This window comes from Monocercomonoides exilis, assembly GCF_001643675.1.
Source record: "Monocercomonoides exilis strain PA203 chromosome Unknown scaffold47-789622, whole genome shotgun sequence".
Taxonomy (NCBI): Eukaryota; Preaxostyla; order Oxymonadida; family Polymastigidae; genus Monocercomonoides; species Monocercomonoides exilis.
The window spans coordinates 115,231-134,058 of record NW_027150592.1 but is presented as its reverse complement, the minus strand read 5'-3'; the positions used below and the strand labels follow the sequence as shown (position 1 = coordinate 134,058).

General features: G+C 47.5%; 2 protein-coding genes across 2 annotated transcripts; one reads left to right on the top strand and one right to left on the bottom strand.

Moving 5' to 3' along the window:
- Positions 1-64: 64 nt before the first annotated feature.
- Positions 65-2,547, top strand: MONOS_10133 (uncharacterized protein). Its single transcript, XM_067862550.1, has one exon. The coding sequence runs from the start codon at positions 66-68 to the stop codon at positions 1,899-1,901; it is 1,836 nt and encodes a 611-aa protein (XP_067721360.1). The 5' UTR covers position 65; the 3' UTR covers positions 1,902-2,547.
- Positions 2,548-17,606, bottom strand: MONOS_10134 (dynein haevy chain 5, inner dynein arm 1 alpha). The gene is made up of 3 exons (XM_067862551.1): positions 17,438-17,606; positions 17,236-17,354; positions 2,548-17,169 (listed from the first exon to the last, which is right to left on the bottom strand). The coding sequence occupies exons 1-3, from the start codon at positions 17,562-17,564 to the stop codon at positions 2,830-2,832; spliced, it is 14,586 nt and encodes a 4,861-aa protein (XP_067721359.1). The 5' UTR covers positions 17,565-17,606; the 3' UTR covers positions 2,548-2,829.
- Between the last annotated feature and the right edge of the window lie 1,222 nt (positions 17,607-18,828).

The window sequence follows — 18,828 nt, the reverse complement described above, 5'->3', positions numbered from 1 at the left end:
TATCCAATAAAAATTATTGGCATCATTAAATCAAAAAGATATTTTTCTTTCGATTATATATAATAATGGGCATCCTGAAATCAGATATTATTTATTCAATGATTCTGTTACTTGTCGGATTGGCTGTGGCGCAAGTATCGTTGACGAATCAAAATCATTTTAATTATTTAGAAACTCAACGCCCAAAGCAATATACCGCTTTTCCAACCATTCCTCCAGATATGCTATCTTTTTCACTCACTCTTGATATGCCTTCCCTTATCGAGCGCGAAACTTATCTCAAAAATCAAAATATACAAATTGGAGGAAGAGATGTTATGCCGATGGCATTTTCTCAATCTTTTTCAGAAAAATCTCTTTTTGATCTTGCCAATGCTTCTCTCGGACTTACTAATTTGAAAATAGAGCCAATATCTTCTGTTTTTATAGCATCCGTAGATAAAGAGTCGCAATTGCGATTATCATCTTTAAATATATCATTTCTTTCATCTCCATGCTCCTGTTTTGAACTTGACGGAGGATCAATCTACTTTGATAATCTTGTTCTTTCTTCTTCATCTTTAGATTGTATTAAGCCAGTTGTAACAACGATGCATCAAGGAGGGATTGTTACGGTTTCATCTTCGAATTTCGAATCACTTCTTATCGAAGGATCAACTGGTTTAATTGCTGATTCTTTCACAAGTTCAGTTTCTTTTTCATATTGCGTTCTGAAAAATATAACACACTCGCAGCATTTTCACCCATCTCCACAATGGTCTTACAATCATCATTCTTCTCTTGTCAATAATGCTTTAGAATATGTTGATAACGTATTTTATGGAGGAATTGTGCAGGGAATGCTCGGGAGTAGTTTTGTATGTGCCAACACAACGATTAGAGGGATGCGTCGTGATGCCATAATCCCTCAGTATCATGCTAGTAAAGCCCAACAACAGTTGAGCGAATCAAAAATATTTGACCATGCCACAATTCGAGAATCAACAGCTCCAAATCACGGAGGTGCAATATGGATGATTGGACCTGGCGAACTTAAAATAACAGAATCAAACTTTATTAAATGTAATGTGACCGATGATGATTCACAAGGAGGTGCAATTGATGTAACTGATACCACTAATAATCCTGAATTGTACATGTCTAATACCGTGATTAATAGATGTCAAGCAGTAATGAAAGGAGGAGGATATATTTGGAACGGGTTGGGCAAAGTTGAAACGACTAGTTGCGTTGTATGCTCTGCTGAAAATGGTGGTGGTCTATACTTGAATCCTATAAGCAAGGATGTACTGCTAAATTACTCTTCATTCACTCATTGCTATGCTTCTCAAAACGGTGGCGGATGTTTTATTGAAGCGATATTTGGTGAAAACGGGCTGCTTACACTCGATAATTGCCTGTTAACTTTGTGCGAAAGCAACGAAGGCATTGGAGGTGGTGTGTATCTATCGAACGTGCAAGAAAACTACCCAGAAACAGTGGAAGAGCAATCGCGCAAGCAACGTGTTCTATTTAAAGAATGCTTGTTCAAGCACAACAGCGCTATTAAATTAAATAAAGGGCAGGATGTTGGTGCAGCTGATGCTTGGGAAGGGTTGCTTGTGAAATCATCATTCACAGGTGCCACTTCGCTTACAGATTCAAATCAGATAGCTTTCAAAACGAGGGGTGATTTCAGCGATTGGGTAGAAAAGAAGTCTGTATTTTCGGGCGAGTTTGTGGTGATTATTCTGCTTGTTGCAGCAGTTGGAATAGCACTAATTGCTGCTGCTGTAATCATCTCGATTGCTTGCTGTTGCTGGAACAAGAAGCAGAAAAAAAAGCAGAGAAAGCAAATGAAGAAAGAAGCCAAGAAACAAGCTATGACCAATGTGAATGATTGGGGAAAGCAGAGGAATTAATAACTCCAATTTCATAAATACCACTTCAAAAAGAAGACTATAATAAAGTGTTATGCTTTTTTTCTTGTTCTTCTTATTAATGTTTTTATTGTTTTGCTTTGAACATTTGTAACATAAGAAAAACCAGTTTTCTTCATCATATCAAAATTAATGAATGTGTTCATAGCGAGTTATTTTTCTTGAAGTATTTCTTTTTGCAAGTAAATGATATTTATCATTTCTTGAAGTTGATATCTTGTGTTATTAAAAGTTATTTTTTTGTACTTCTTCGAGTACTGAAATTTTAAATTAAACTCATTACCATTTTTTTTTTTTGTGTCTTCGCTGTATCTAATCCTCTAATCTGTACGGCAATTATTTGTATACGTTTTGAGATTGATATTTTTTTACGAATAAACTACATGGACAAAGGAACTTTTTCATTTTAAATCTTAAAGATATTTGGTACAAAATATTGAACAAATAAAAGTTACTATTGGAGTCAGAATATGCCCTGGGTGACGTGAAGAAAAAAGTTCGTCAAGTCCGTCGCCAATTTACCAGCTGGAAATAGAATAAAAACAAATAAAATTTAATTAAATATTTCAATTGCTTTATTTTCCTTTGACATTTTTGTAGATTGTTAAAAAAAAAATGATTTTAAAAATTGAATTCATTTTTTTTTTCAAATTTGAATTATTTTTTTGGTGAAATTTATTGATGAAAAAGGAAAAAATACAATAAAAATACAATAAAAATTGAGAAAAACGAATTGGCACATCACATAAAAAGAAGTGATAATTCATGAAATGATAAGATGAAAAGAAGTTGGTATGAGAAAAAAATTCTCATTAAACAGGTAACATTTGACAACTGCTTTGATAAATCAGGTGATAATGAAGAATTTGGAAATGAATTAAAGACTTCCACTTGTAAGAAATCAACAGCCTCACGAATCGTTCAAGAGTAGAGCAACTCCCTGGAGCACCCAATGCGATTGATGCATCGTGGAATCCAGATTTGCTTCAAACACAAATCCCACTCCCATTTTGTTGCATCTGTCTTGTGTAACATAAACTGGAGCAGTGAAAGTGTTTTGCAGTCTCTTCTGAGAAGCTTCAATAGGAACAATATGCAAAATCGGCAGTTCGCACAGCAGCTGCTTTGGTTGCTGAGGAAGAAGCTGTCTGTTTTCATAGTCCCAAGATGCACCTTCCAAAAACAGTCCTCTCACAAAGCATCCATTCGACGGCTTCGTCAAAACTTCATTTATGCTGGTGAACTCAGTCACACGAGTGTAGATAGCTGAGCGATCAAGAGGCCACTTGTTCTTACGGCAGGCCTCCTGCACCACTGCGTGGATGTATGCCTCTGGCAGATGGAACCCAGACAGCCAGATAACACGCGGCTCACCATCAGCCACCCACGACTCATACTGCTGCCTTCTTGAGAGGAAGTGGTCCATCCAGCCAGCAAGGTTCTTCTGCGTAGCTGGCGCCAGATTCCGCCACATGTCTGGCAAGAAGCCAGAAGACAGAGAAGAAACAAGGTTGTCCAGCTCCGCGCTCATTCCAATCTCTCCTGCAAGTGCCCTTCTCATCTCCTTCAGTGAGATCCTCATCTTGTCGCACAGGCGGTTCCAGTGCTCCAGTTCTTGCAGCAGCACCACTTGTGTTGGCTGTGGCACTCCGAATCCCTTTCTGATGATTGTCAGATCAACATTCTTCGCAGGAATGCGTGACTGCACATCGTCTGCTATGCTCAGAAGGCGCTCGTCTTCGCTGCTACCGTCAGCCGAGCCAGAAGAAGATGCAGATGATGAAGCAGAAGCTGAAGAACCACCAGAAGAGGCAGATGAAGAAGCTGACTTGCCTCTTCCTTGAAGGTTGATCACATTCATCCATAGATGTCTTGCTGCCTGTGTGTTGAAAGCAATTTCTGCATTCTGGTGCAAGCCAAACACTTCAGGAGGCGAAGCAGCAGGAATGTTTGCCTCGATATAGTTCACAAATGCCTGCGGATCGATGCTCTGCACGGCTGGCTCAGGTGGGAGTGTGTAGTCGACTCTGCTGTCCTTGAAGAAGTGGAATGGCTGGAACGTGTCAAACAAGAAGTCGCCCATGTACTCGTCCTGATACGTCATCAGAATCCTTCTGTCCCAATCGTCTGTCACACGACCACCGTACATCACTTCTCCCACAAGATACCTCAGCGAAGCCCATGGAACAGGCGCTGTGGTGAAGTTCACCTCTGGCGGTGGAGCGGCGCCTGTAGAAGACTCAGACTCGGCTTCAGATGAAGAGGATGATGTGAATGAAGAAGAAGCTGAAGCTGAAGCCGATGCTGAAGAAGACTCTTCTGCTGTTTCTTCTCCTGAATCGTCTGTTTGTTCCTTTTCTTTTGTGCTGCTGCTTTTTCCTCCTTCTCCACGCTCCATTTCATCCTCTTCCTCGTCCTCATCATCGTCTTCTCCTGAGAAGTCTGGATTGATTTCAGCAACACCCGCAATGATCTGCTTCTCTTCGTCGTCGTCATTCGCCTCTGCATTTCCTTCCTCTGCTTCTGCAAGTGCCACATTCGCTGCTCCGCTCTGAGTGGACGAGCCGCCAGCGCCAGCTGCTTCCAATGCTGCATCGCATGCTTTGTTCAGATAAGTGGCAATCAGATCAAGCGACACTCTGAAATCAGACTCGTTGAAGTCGTACAGCACATTCCACCCCAACTTCCCATATTTGCCTCGCTCCTGCACAACAGCGTGGAAGAAAGCAAGCACATAGATAAGCGGCCTGTATGCCGGGTGGTTCGACCGCTCCAGCTCTTCTCTGCCGATCTTGCCGTATGTGGTGAGCATGTTCATTCTGAGCGAGTTCGGAGGCTCTGTGACAACCTTCAGCGAGCGCTGGAGGATGCCCATGGGGAACTGGTCGGTGGGCTCAGAGGTGAGGAAAAGACGGAACTCTGGGTCGACTGAGTCTGCATCGCGCTCGGCGATCTGCTCGAGCTTCTTCTCGAGGATCTTCAGCCACTTCGGCAGCAGATGACAGTTCTGCAGCAGCACCCACTGCCCACGAGTCACAGCCTGGTCGATCGCCTGTTCAGCCAGAGGCTCCATGTTCTGCCCAAGAGAAATGTTCCGCAGACGCAGCGGCTGCATAAAGCCCTTCCGCTCTCCCAGTGCAATCACATCAGTCGCTGGGTCAGACCCAGGCGAGATGATGAACACGACCGGCGAAAAGGCGGTGGAGCGGTTGTAGATGTCGTCGTACAGCAGGATCGGGTAGTTGACATACTTCGCTCCCATCATCGCCACCACAAAGTGGTTCACACCAGCGGTGATGCGGTCGACGCGGAAGATACGCAGAAGACACAGGCGCTCTAACTCAGATAACGCATTCGGATCAATCGACCCGCAGATGCGCCCAGGATCAGAGACCTCTCCTTCAGCACCTGAACCAGCTTTGGCGTTTGAGGCAGAGGAGGATGAGGAGGCAGAGGCTGAAGATGCACCAGCCTCATCGTCTTCTTCTGCTTCGTCTTTTCTTGCTTTCCGTTTGTTGTCTTTCTCATTTGCTGGTGCTTTCTCTTCTTTCCTGTTTTCTCCGTCTTCTTCTCCTTTTTCTTCTCCTTCTCCCTTTTCTTCTTCATCTGCACTGCTGCTCTTTGCATTGAACGGGCGCATCGGTGGCATCACCTCTTCAGGTCTTTCGTTCTGTGCCCATTCTCTCCACGAATCCGGATCTGCCCTCAGAAGATCAATAAAGTTGCCAAACCGCTCAGGATCGGCCTTTACCAGCTCAATCGCATCCTTCCATCCGTCTTCTGTGAGGAAGTCTTCTGTCCCCGCTGGTCTCGGCTCTGCTGCCTTTTCGAGGGAAAGTGATCCTTTCAGGAAGAAGTGCAACTGGCTGTCGCGTGTCATGTTCTGCTGCTCCATGATTTTGAGTGTCATTTGGAACGCAAACATCAGCCGGAACCGCTCAAATAGACCGAGGCAGACGTAGTTGAATACGTTGTCTGTAACCACCTCGATGATGTTCTTCAGTCTTTTGAACAGATCGTCGCTGCGCTGTGCCTGCTTGATAGACTGGATGAAGATGTCTCTGAATGCATCGAGCGAATACTCACACATAGAAGACACAGAAGACAGTGAGCTCATCACAAAGAAGAGTGTGCTGCCTCGTGTGGCTGCTGGGCGGTAGCGCGACCGTGCCTCCTCAATCTGCTTCTCGTTCTCCTTCGCCCGCTCCAGCTTGTCTGTCACTTCCTGGTGGATCGTCTTCGTCTTCTCCAACAGACAGATGAGCTCCTCATTGTCTAACAGAGAACCTTTCACTGCTGTGAACTCACGCAAAAGAGTGTCTTCAGTCTCCTTCAGCGACTCTCTCAGCTCACTCATCGTTTGAATCAGCTCTTCATGTCCCTTTTCTAGATCTTCACGCTCAATGCCCACAACTGCATTCAGCAGCTGCTCCTCCAACCCCTGTGGTGTCACATTGAAGTTCACAATCATCGTCTTTCCTGCAATCTCTGGTGTGTAGTGTGGATTTGACATCTTTGTCGTCATGTACAGCCTGAAGTCCGGGCTCCAGTCAACCTCCTGATCACCCAGAATGATGTATCTCCTGCCTCCTGTGCCGTCTGCTGAACCTCCAGTTCTTAAAATGTTCTTCTCAAGCACTGGGTCGAGGATGGTGTCTATGTTCTCCTCCACATTCTCAAACAGGATGGGCCTGCCAAACATGATCGCCCGGCGCAGCTGTGGCAAGAAATCGCTTGTGAATGACGTGCGAATCAGCTCGTTGCCTGCCTCGCGCTTCCGGATCCACTTCACAGCCTGCTCTTGTGGATCGATGCAGAGCGGGAAGCGGGACGAGCGTGTGGTTAATATACCGTTCTGGATGGACAGCTCATCTCCTGGAAGAGATTCACTTCTCCATTTTGAGATCTCCACATCGTCAGTCAGCAGTGTCTCTACATGGAATGGATTGGAAAGAGGGATTTTGTTGTCTCGGATGTCCTTTTCCCACAGCCCGTACACCATTTCGTCTCTGAAGTCGTGTGAGAAAGCACCACAATATGACAGAAACGCTGCAGTCAGCAGGCAATCTCCAATGAGCAGCTTCTTCCTCTCTGCCAGTTCTCTTGCCTGTCTGTTCCAGCGCACATTTTCTGTTCCCAACGCAGCAATCAGCCGCTTCGCCGCATTCAGCTGTCGCTCCATCGTTGCCAGTTTCGTCCTCAGCTCTGCCTGTTCTTGTCTCTTTTGCTGAAGTGCTTGATCCAATAATGTCAACTCCTTTGTGAGTGCCTCAATTTCTTGCTCTGCTTTTTCCAGATCAAGTTGAGATTGTCTCAGCCTCGCCTCTGCTGCTTCCACTCTGTCTTTCTTCGGCTGCACCACTTTCGCTTTGTCGTACCACGCGTCAATGGCAAACACCCACTCCATAATGGAACCAGCTGCTTTACTGATGCTGGCTTTGACTTTTCCTGGGTCTTGTCCTTTCATGCGTGGCTTCACACGCGCCATGATCGACTCCTTCTTCAGCAGCTGTTCTTTCGGGTAGTTCAGCAAACGATCAAGGAAGTCTGGCTTACGCAGCATGAGACGGGTGGACTCCCATGACAGATCAGACTCTCCCAGAAGGATGCCCACACACTCGCACACCTGCTCCACAGCCTTCGGAGGGATGTTGTATGCCCTCATTTCGTTGATAGAGTCCTTGTTGTCTTCGAGGAACTTCAGTGCCTGTGCTGCTGCTCTCAAAGCAGGTTCTGCTTCTGCCAGTTCTCGTTCGGCTTCTTGCTTGTCAACCACAATGTTCTCCTGCTCTTCCCACAGCTCCTTCTTGCGCTTCTCGACATCTTCGCTCTTCTTCTTCACTTCTGCCGTCCGCAGCTCAATCTGCTGCACAAGTTCATCACAGGCACGTGCCTGCTCATCAACCACTTTCTTCTGCTCCCGCAGCTTCTCGTTCATCTCGTCCACTTCCACTGCTGCCGCCTTCAATCTCTCCACACCCTGTTGCAGATGCTCTGCCTGCTCATCAAACTTCTTCCTGTTCTCTCTCAAAAGCTTCTTGTAATTGTTGATGTAGTCCAGATAGTTCTTCGGCGTGACGTAGTTGTGTCTCCGCATCTTGTTGAAGAAGTCCTGGTTGAACTTGCTCATCGATTTATGCACACTCACCATGTGCAGGATGATGTTCTCATGATGCTCGTCAGGCAGATCCTCATCTGCCAGGAACACATTCGCCACGGGGATAAGCGCATCGTCAGACCACGACTCGAACCAGTCGATGCACGTGTTGCTGACAAGCCCTGGGAAGTTTCTGCACCGAATACGCAGAGTGTCACCCGCAGGCGACATACACAGCACAATGTGCAGGTTGTTTCTGCACTTGTTCACAAAGTGGTTCCAACACTCATCTCGTGAGAACAAACCGAATCGCGTCATCTCCTCACTCAGCTCGCGGATGATCGCATCCTTCTCGTCTTCGGCATACAGCGCTGGCACCATTCCTGACGTGAGCATCGAGTTGATGTACTCCAAGAACGACGAGTTCACCACATGCGCATCAGTAAACAGGAACACCACTTCTTTATTCTGCACACCAAGCATCTGATACAGCTTCTTCAGATCCTGTCTGAACGCCTCATCTCCATATCCTCTTGACAAAGTGATCTGGAATAGGCTGTAGCCAGCGATGAACGTCGCCAGCTTCGTCAGCGACTGCTTACCGAACCCTCCGTAGCCGATAAGCAGAGCGTTTCCTCGGCACATTCGGATGATTCTGTGGATACGCGCCAGATGCTGCAGTGCATCTGCAAACATCACAAGATTCATTCTCAACCTCGTCTCGTTGTATGTCTCTAAGCACTCTTCCACAACTGGCTTGATTGCATCAAAGTTCTCCAGATCTTCATACTCCTTCGGATCGTCTCCAGCATCACTTGCAGACGACGATGCTGATGCTCCGCCTGCTGCTTCTGCCTCCTTCTCCTTCTCATCCAGCTCGCCTGGGATTGGATCTCCCACAGAAAGATTCGCCTTTTTGTATGATCCGAACAGAAGTGGCTCGGAATATGCGTTTTCAGCCAGTTCTGGCCACGATTGAGTGACCAGCTCTCTCATCTTTGTTCTGACAAGTTCGCGGTCGTTGTAGTCGATCAGCCTGTCCTGGAAGACACGCAGGATTTCGTGGCACCACAGGCGCAGCACTGTCTGAAGCGAAGGGAACTTGCCAGGTGTGGAGAGGGTGAGCCCTTCAGTCACACGAGACAAGTCGCGAAGATTGAAGATGTAGTGGAACTTCTTTGGAGTGGCAGGGAGCTGGTTGGTGACGGTGAAGTAGAGGATGAGGGTGTTCTCCACCAACACAGGCACCGCCTGTCTAATCTCCTGACTGAATGGCTCGAAGTGGTGGTTCAGGATAGATTCGTAGATGCGTTTAAGAGAAGAGACAGTTGGGAAAGGAAGATTGAAGATTGAGAACTTTGAAGTGAAACGCACATCGGTCGGGTGCCTTCCTCCACCAGGTGGACCCATCGCACACACAAACTGGATGTCTGCATACTTTCTGAATGACAAATCAGCAGATGAGCGACCGTATAACCCGCCGCGGTCGAACAGGAACTTCAGCAGTGCGATTGGCTGTTGTGTCTCTTCGTTGTCCATCTGAGGCATGTTGATGTCATCTGCAAACACAATCATCTTCTTCCCTGCACGTGGGCGAATCACTCCCATCAATGGTCTGTCCAAGTTGTCATCGAGTGTACGCTGCAGAATGAGAGAGTTTGTGCGATTTGAGAAGTTGATATTCAACGATGCAGTGCTTTCTGGGTTCAGTGAGCGGAGGTAGTTCTGAATGGTCACTGTCTTCGCTGTTCCAGACTCTCCAATGAACAGCACAGGCACCTTCTGTTCCACAAGAAGCGACAGAATAGCAATGTGTCTGACTGTATCCACGGTGGGAACAAGAATGTTGCAGAACAGTCGATCAGGCGGAGGCTCATACGGAGTCACACGTGTCTCCCACGCCTTCCACGCTCTCTTCTCAACATCGAAATAGAAGTCAAACAAAGTCGGTAACTGACCAGGCAGTTGATTCACACCAGCATCGTGTTCGGGTGCTGAAATGACTGAAAGATCCACTGTTCGCTTCAAAAACTCGTCGAATTTCTGTCTTGATCCCTCGAGCAATGAGCCGCCCATTGCCCATGCAAGTGCAAAGATGAAAAGCATGTGCCTCACTGGTTCATCATACTTCACGACATCCAACCCTTCTGGTGGCACAAGTGCCTGATACAATCCACACAGCTGGGCGGTGAGTGAGATGGCAGACTGTGGCACAGCCTGGAGCAAACGTCCATCTTCGCCTATTCCTGTCTTCTGGTTGCCCATCGCTGCTTCAATCGGATCCACTTCTGTCGGCTCGCCGCTGTCGAGTGCTGCCGCATTGGCAGCAGCCGATGACGAATCTCCCTTCTTCTCGTCTTCAGTCACAGGGATTCCATCAATCAGTCCTTCGAAGATGTACTCAAAGCACTTTGGCACATAGCGATCGTGCCATGTTCTCAGGGCATCTTGTTCTTCCTTTGGGCGCGATGCCAGCCAGCGTAAGAAGTATACACGTGGCGGTAGATCGTGAGGATCCACATACACCATACCGCAACGAGACACAGTGGCAGGTGAGGCATGTGCCAAGTTTCCGACCTCAAAGAGCATAGCACATTCTCTGCGGAGGTAGATTCTTTCTCTGTTTGGAAGAGTAAGCAGCCGGTTGTCGTCCATCACAGAGTTCATGTTCTCCACCCAGTGTGCATCCACATCTCCATCATACACAATGTACCTCCTCTCTCTCTTTTCCATCGGTGTTGTGTTGATGTACCTGAATATGTTCGACAACAGCCCATCTTCCCAGTCATTTGTGTTCGGGTCAGAGACACCATACAGCTCGTTGATTGAGATGCTCTTCGGGTTCAGCACATACAGCTTAGTCGGATATCCCAATCGTGTCTGTGCCTCCTGCAGCAGCTGGATAACAACTGTCTTCCCTCCACCCGACGGTCCCACAACCATTGTGGTGTGTCGAGTGAACATTGTATCGTACAGCTGAATCACCTTCAGCACTTGTTGTTCTGTCACAACATAATCATGACTCCTCATCACCTCTTCAACTGCCTCATTGAATTCTGGATAGCTCTGCTTGGGCAGCTCAAGATCAGGATACAGATCGTGGATCAAGCCCATGAACAGTGGCACATCCTGATACACAAACTTCGGCAGGTTCATGTCTCTCAGTGCACGCATCAGAACCACATCTTCTGCTGTGTCTGGCGAGGCACGCTTCAGCGACCCAGCCATCGCCAGCACAGCTTTCAGCGCACGCAGCCCGAAATCGTAGTGCTTCTGCTGCGATAGCTGCCCTTCTGCTCGCTTGTACAGGACAGTCATCTTCTTTGCAAGGTTCTTGGCTGTGTCGAACCCTTCTGAGAACAGCAGGATTTCGCAGATCTGCTCCTTGTCAGGCACAACCATCACACATGGTCTGAACAGCGCCTTCAAGTTATCAGGCAACTCGCTTCTCCCTGCATACCCTGGGTTCATTGTGATGAATATACCCACTTTTGGATCCAGCCCAACTTCGTGTGTCCCATCGAGCTTGAACTGCGGGGCCTGTGCTCTAAGAGCATTCTGGATGCGGCTGATCTGGTTGGAGATGACAGACATCACATCTGGATCAATTCTGTTGAACTCATCGAAGCACCCCCATGCACCGATCTCACACAGCCCGGTGAACAGCGAGCCCATGAACGTTGCATTCAGCCCTTGTTGGCAGTTGAACACCACACAGAACAAAGCCAGCCCTTTTGCCAGATCTTTCACTGTCTCCGTCTTTCCAGTCCCAGCTGGCCCTGCTGGTGCTCCACCGTACCGCATCGACAGCGCCTGGGTGAGGGTGATGTAGCATCTGTCTGTCAAGGGAGTGATAATCAGCCTGTCTCTCAGCCCAATGTACTCATAACCATAGTCAAACTCTCCTGTGCACTGTCTGATCACCACACCTTCCTTGTTCTTGTCAAAGTAGAAGCGCAGCTGCCTTTCCCAGTCGAACTCTCGTGCATCAAGCACAGAATCTCTGATGAAATCGGATACGATATCTCTGGCATGCACATCCAGAATGATCATGTTCTTCACCTTCGCCCGCATCATCGCATCCACACTCGACCCGCCTCGCATCGTCGCCACAAGATCCCTGATCTGCTGCCCCAGCACTCCGTTGTAGTTCTTCAGGGCGTGTTTGTTTCCTGCTCGCACCGCCTGGAACGCATCCTCCACGCCCCACGTCCACCACACCTGCGAACCAACCACTGTGGCGAGGCCGAGGAACTTCTCAATCCACTTCACACGGGGCATCGATGTGTAGTAGTAAATCGCCTCTTTCACTTTCACTTTCAGCGATCTTCGCATCTCTGCCTCTACTTCTGTCATCCACTGCTCCACCGACCCTTCTGCTTGTGTGTCTGCGCGGAACTGCAGCACCTCACCTTCCTCTGAAATCATCCCAGAGATCGTCTTTGCGTGCACACCTGTGCCAAAAATGAGCTTCTGACAGTTGTCAAACAGGTTCGGCAGATGTCTTTGAACAGCCTGCGGATCACTTGAACCCAAAATAGACAAAAGGTCATCCTCAGAAATGAAGAAGAAGCGGGGGAAGATGACTCTTTTGCCTTCGAGATACTCACTCAGCGACTTCTGGCAGTGCTCGAGCATTGCCATCAGGCTGATCAGCTGCGACTCCCGCCCAGGCACAGAACACGCCTCCAGCACATTGGGCTGTCTGTACGTGTCTGTCATGATCTTCCGGAAGTCTCTGTCCATCGCATCGAAGTCCTTCGCCTGCTCTGGCATTCTCGTCCGGATATCTTCACTCCCAATGAAGATGTTCTCCAGATACAGCCACTTCTTCTGCACTGCAATCCATTGTGTTGTCACGGCTGATATGCAGCCCAGGTTCTTCTCCCAAACAGCTCCCTTCTCTCTGTGAGGACGATAATATCTGCTTGCCTGCATTGCCTGCAGTGATTGCACGTGATCCTCCAGCTTCTCCTCAATCTGATCGACTCCCTTGATCACATACCCTCTGTCTGACGATGGCATGCCCTGGAGCGAATGCTTCACCACCTCAAATCTGGTTGCTCTCCACAGCTCTGCAATTCCATCCAGCTCTTTCTCAATGCCCATCTCTCGGTCTGCCATCGCAGCAATATCCTGGATCTCTTTCTCGTAGTTGTACAGCTGCATTCCCAGCAGATTCCGCAGCGTCATCGACGACAAGTCAAATCTCTGCTTCGTCCGCTCCATCAGCTCTTCCCAATGGCGTGGCTGGAGCGAGGGATTCTTGAAGCACGCAATCAATTGCAGTGATGTTCCGAAGTTGTCTATTGTCTGCTGCACTTGCTGGTACGGTGCCAACCTCGCCAGCTCTTTGTCCTTCCCAATACGCTTCATCCGCAGCTTGTATGCGTCGATGCTCTGTGTCAGCTCGTCAATGTGCAAATCTTCCCATCGGATGCCTGACCACTGGTCGATCGACTGCTTCACCTCCTTGTGCAGGTCGTAGATGCGGTTCAGCCCTGCCAGTCGCAGCTCCATCTCCTTCATCACTGGGTACTGGCTCATCGGCAGATCAAACATACGCTCAGCCTCCAGCAGCTGTTCTCTTTCTGCTTTGAAGTTCATCAGCTTCTGCTGGAAGTTCGCCACTTCTTCTGCAGCAGCGTCCAAATCTGCTCCTTCTCTTGTGAATTGCAGAGCTGCCTGTTCGAATCCCTTCGCAAATTCCTCCAAATCCCCACGGAACTTCTCTACGTCCTTCTGCGTCTCCTTCGAGAAGTTCTTTTTGATCGTGTTCAGCTGCTTCTTCACTGTCTCCACCTCCTCCATCAACGCCTGCCACTTCTGAGGCAGTGACATTGCATCATTCATCTCTTCCTCCGACACCTCCTCTTCCACTTCTGTCTCCTTCCCAGTTTCCTTGTCCCGCATGATGAACGGGCGGTCCAGTCCGTGCTGGTGCAGAAGCGCATACCGCTCTGTAATTGCTGTGTACTCCAGCTCTTTCTCCATCGCCACGCTGCGGATCTCCTCCATCACCGACAGCAGCTGCTTCAGCTCGTCCAGCGACTGAGGCTCTTTGTGGATGGCGTTCGTGTAGTTCGCAATGACCTCGTTCATCGCTGCCACTTTCGGCTTTGTGTGTGGCGATGCGTGTAATGCTTTCCCGATCTCCAGAATGATCTCCTTCGCCCGCGCCACCAGCGCCTCCTTCAGACGAGTGAAGTTCACTCCCACAAAGTCGATGACCGCCTCGTCTGGTCGCTCTCTCACTGTGTCAATCAACCGCGCATACACTCCCATCTGTTGTGCATAGAACCGGATGGGCACCTGGAACAGCTCTGTCGTCTTCTTCTTCCCAGCCTTCTCCCCTGCTCCACTTCCGCTGCCTCCGCTTTCGTTCTCTCCCTCTCCGTCTGCCCCAGCTGACGCTGGCCGCTCTCCTCCTTCGCCTTTCCCGTCCTCTCCGCTGTCGCCCACACTCACCGACGCTGATGATTGCGCTGACGATGTCTGCGTGATTGTGCTGAGTGCCTGCTGGCATTGCGCTTCGTATTGCTGGATCTGCTTCGCGCGGTCAGCCGACGACGCCGCCAGCAGCTTCTCGTCGCGCTTCCACGGTGCCAGGCACTTCGCCAGCTTTGTCATTGTACGCTCTACTATGCGCATGGGGATCGTCACCAGCTGCTCCTGGCTGCCCTTCGTCTCCACGTAGAACGACCACTGCGGCTGTCTCGGGCACTCGTCGCATGTTCCCCTCACCCAGCGAGGGAACTTCTGCGGCGTCTCACAAATAGCTGTCACAAACGTGCGCAGCTGGCGAGTGATCTCCTGTCTCGTGGGCGACTCCACAATCGTCCCTGCCACCAGCTGAGGCTCAATCTGGAACAGCAACCTCTTCCTCGGACCCGACGGAGTCTGCTGTGACTCGCCGAGCATCCGCGCAAAGAGAGCGATGTTCTTCTGCACCATGCACTTCAGCGCATTCAGCAGGTTCAGCTCCCAGTAGAGATAGAAGTTGCTCATGCGTGGATGCCTCCCCGATGCGACCTGGTTGAAGATGTTCGCTTCGATCTCGTTGTTCTTCAGCTTGGCTGTCTGAGAGAACGTGTGATATAACTCAGTTGCAGTCCTTTCTCGTGATGTCTCCAGTTGTCTCACAAACGAGGGAAGATCAGTCACTCCTCTCAGCTGCGATATCCCCAATGCACTTGTCACCAGATCTTCTCCTCTCCTCCTCCTCTTCTCTCTCTCTTTGTCGTTTCTTCCTCTCTGTCTCCCTCCTTTCTCTCCTCCTCCAATTCCCCCAGACGCCGCACTCCCACCGCCTACAGGCACATTCAGATCCACCGATGAGGCTGGGTAGTCTGGTAGCGTGAACAGCTTCGCCCGTGCGATGCGGTCGATGACGGTGTGGATGGCGTCTTCGTTGTCGTGAGCGTGGGTGATGACTGATTGGAACTGGTCGATCTCTGTCATCGCCTCCTGAATGAACTCGTCCAGCCCCAGTGAGTTCCAGTTGAACGTCACCAGCCCCGGCTGCAGCACCACCAGCAGCTGGCGGATGCGCTGGGTGAGCAGGTCCTTCTCAATCGGCCGGATGGAATCGACAGCGCGTGAATAGTTACCAACGACCATGTTCAGCGACTCCAGCCGCGTGCGGAACTTGTCCTCCTGCAGTGCTACATCCAGCGCAATTGAAGGGATTTTCTCTCCAATACGGTCCATGTACTTCGCTTCCTTGATCGCCATCGTCAGCTGCGGGTCAAAGTTGACTGACAGTGCGGGCGGATAGACGGTGTTGTCCACAGCAAAGACATGCACATTCAGATACGCCATGATGTTTGTGGTGATCTGCTTCTGCCACGCCTCAAACCGCTCTCTCCCGTACTGCTTCAGCGCCCTGCAGAGCTGCACGTAGCTGTCCTTCCCTTTCCACAGCTCGCCAAACTCGATTATCTTGAACCTCACCACGGGCTTCTTCACCGATGCCAGTAAGAAGTTCGCCCACGCAATGGCTCCGGCTGCGGGGGGAACAGAATGCGGGCGTGGCGGGTTGTTCTTCTTCGCCTCGAAAATTGCGCGGGTGGCCTTCACCTGCTCGTCGCACTTGTCCAGGATGCGTGTGAGCTGCTCGTCAAACACCTGCTGAATCGCTGCTGTGCACTCTTCGCCTGAGAACCGCCTGATGAAGTCGAATGCGCCATCGACGCTGCGCAGGTTGCGGAACGAGGACTCAATCAGCAGCGCCGTCTCGCGCTCGGTCTCCTCTGCCTCTTCGTTGAATGTCTGCATCACTTTCAGCCACTTCGTCTTGTTCCCTGTAGAGAAGTGGTCAAATGGCAGCGTCTGCATCGGGCGTGTGAGGTCGTTCAGGCTCACGCGCACCTTCTCCACTCCCACTGCATCGCCAGAGATGACCTTCAGCTCGTTGCCGAGGATCTGGTCGAACATGTGGACCTTGTTCACCACCGAGAGCAGGTCGTCGCACACACGGACGATGTAGTCCACCTGCTCGAAGTAGTTGAACCGATGGTGGAACTCCCACCGCTGGTCTCCGGCATCCTCAATCTGCTGGCGCGCGTTGAAGTACGATTGCTTGAAGCGCGTCAGCAAATCCCGCGACTCTCCAATCGCTGCGGCAGCATCCCGTGCCGGCAAAGAGAAAAGCGTCTTCATGTCCAAATGATCTTTTGCTCGGTTGCAAAGCTGGTGAGAGATCTTCACAAAAAGCCCTCCCATTTTCTCCATCGAGCTGAAGTGTGTTGATATCAGCCACAGAAGACGCAAAATATTCATCAAAGCAGGGAGGTTCGAATCAATCATTGAAAAACTCCCCTTTTCAATTAAAAAGAAATGCCTCTCTAAAGTTCCTAGAAATTTTGAGATTTCCTTTGCCTCTGTATATTCCTTCTCCAAAGTGCTTTGAAGATTTGAAAAATCTCCAAAATATTGTCCTTCAGCTTTTTCATAAAATTGAATTATCTTCTTTGCTTTTTCAGTATTCAATTGTTCAGAAATTGATGCCAATGAAGCTAATCTTGCTCTCCAATAATTTATTTCGGAAATCAGCCCAGATGTTTCAGTCGGCTGCTTTTGTTTTTCTTGTTCAAGTGTTTTTGTTAAAAGAACATTCCATTTCAAAACTGTGCTCTCAACTTTATTTTGAAGCTGTTTTATTTGAAATTAAAGAAAGGATGAAAGATTTTTACAACGCGTAAATTAGCCAATACAAACATCGAAATCGCCCAATTGTTTATCGATATTTAGAATTCCCAGATCAGGTATTTCAAGTGCTTGCTGAACTTGTAGTTGTTGAGAAACATGAGCAACATGCTGTTGAAGTGTTAAAATTTCTTTGTTATAACGCAACAAGAAATAATATAAAATGAAGCGTATACAATATGAAACAATTTGTCAAAACATTTAAAAAGCAAACGATTATAAAATTCTGACTTTCTCACAGCTTGAGGTGTGTCTCCCGCTAAATCCTTCCATCCAGAGCATGACTGTAATAAACTTTCTAAGCTTTCGTCAAGTTCTTCAAGAAGAACAGGTGCTTCCATCAAGAAACACAAAAATAAAAATAATCCAGTAAAGAGTACCCAAAATACATCTTCGGTTCGATCGTAAATGTTTTTAAAAAATATTTTTTGTTTCTTTCGAGTGTTTTTGAATAAACTTCAGTTATGAAATTCGAAAATTAGAAATATCTTTCAAATCAGAAAATCATTCAAAAAGAAACAAAAAATTTTTTTCAATAAAAAAATAAATATCATTTGATTTTTTTTTTTTTTCAAAAAATATCGAAAGTGTTCCTGTTAATGATAGTCTTTTAAAAACTTGTGTGTAAAATCAATTTTTATCTTGAAAAGAAAATTAAGAATAAAATAACATTATTCAGATAACATCACACATTGAACATTCAGCATCAACCTATGAACAAGTGTGAAATGAAGTTTCACATTTGATTTTGACATTTAAAAAAGAACAACATCATTATCTTCAAATTTGTTTGAAAAAAATCTCAAATGAGAGAATATTCACATCCAAACAAACGACCAACTTGAATATTTTTGTCAGTTTTTTATTTATCTTTTTTTATAAATAAAATACCTCGATTTTTTTTTTGAATTTATATGTATAATTTCTTCTCTCAGACCCATAATATTTTTAACATTATCAAAAAACAAAAGAAATTCGCAAATCAAAACAATAAAAAATTCGTTTCTTTTTGCTTTATTTATTGCATACATATGTCAATAGCTATCTTCCATTTGAGCTTGTTATTTGGGGTTTGTGTGTCAAATGATTGCTTCAATCACCATTTTGAGACTTTGACGAATTATGAGACGAATATCCCATTTTCAAGCCCTTCTCTTCATAAATCCAGTCAAGAAAAAAGGGGTTCATTGGCAAGTCAGTTCTTTTATAAGGAAAGTGAAGAGGAAGAAAAAACATGTGTAACTTCATCGAATCACCAGCAGTTGTTTAATCTTGTTAACTCTTCGGTAGATTTCAATCAAATGAACTTGTTGTCAAATTTCAAAACATGCTCCCTCAGTGGAGATTCACTTTCATTGATTAATATCTCGAGTTGCAGTTTTTTCATATCATCTTCATCCTTGAGTTCATTCATCACATCTTCTGGCAAAGTCGCAATGTCAAAAATAAGACAAGTGTTGGTTGATCGTTCACAAACAATCAGACAATCAGTTGTTCATGTAGCAAAGTTCGGATCATTGACAATGAGCAACTCGATGATGAAAAATGTTGCATTGGGAAAACTGAACGGAACAGTGTTGTATTCTGGAAAGGCATCAAATGTTG

Excerpts from the sequence above, each read along its gene's own strand:
- MONOS_10133 (XM_067862550.1), top strand. The coding sequence starts at position 66 with ATGGGCATCCTGAAATCAGATATTATTTATTCAATGATTCTGTTACTT.
- MONOS_10134 (XM_067862551.1), bottom strand. The coding sequence starts at position 17,564 with ATGGAAGCACCTGTTCTTCTTGAAGAACTTGACGAAAGCTTAGAAAGT. Across the intron at positions 17,355-17,437 it reads AAAGTCAGAATTTTATAATC|AAATTTTAACACTTCAACAG; the intron begins GTTTGCTTTTTA and ends GTTATAACAAAG. Across the intron at positions 17,170-17,235 it reads AACAATTGGGCGATTTCGAT|CTTCAAAATAAAGTTGAGAG; the intron begins GTTTGTATTGGC and ends CAAATAAAACAG.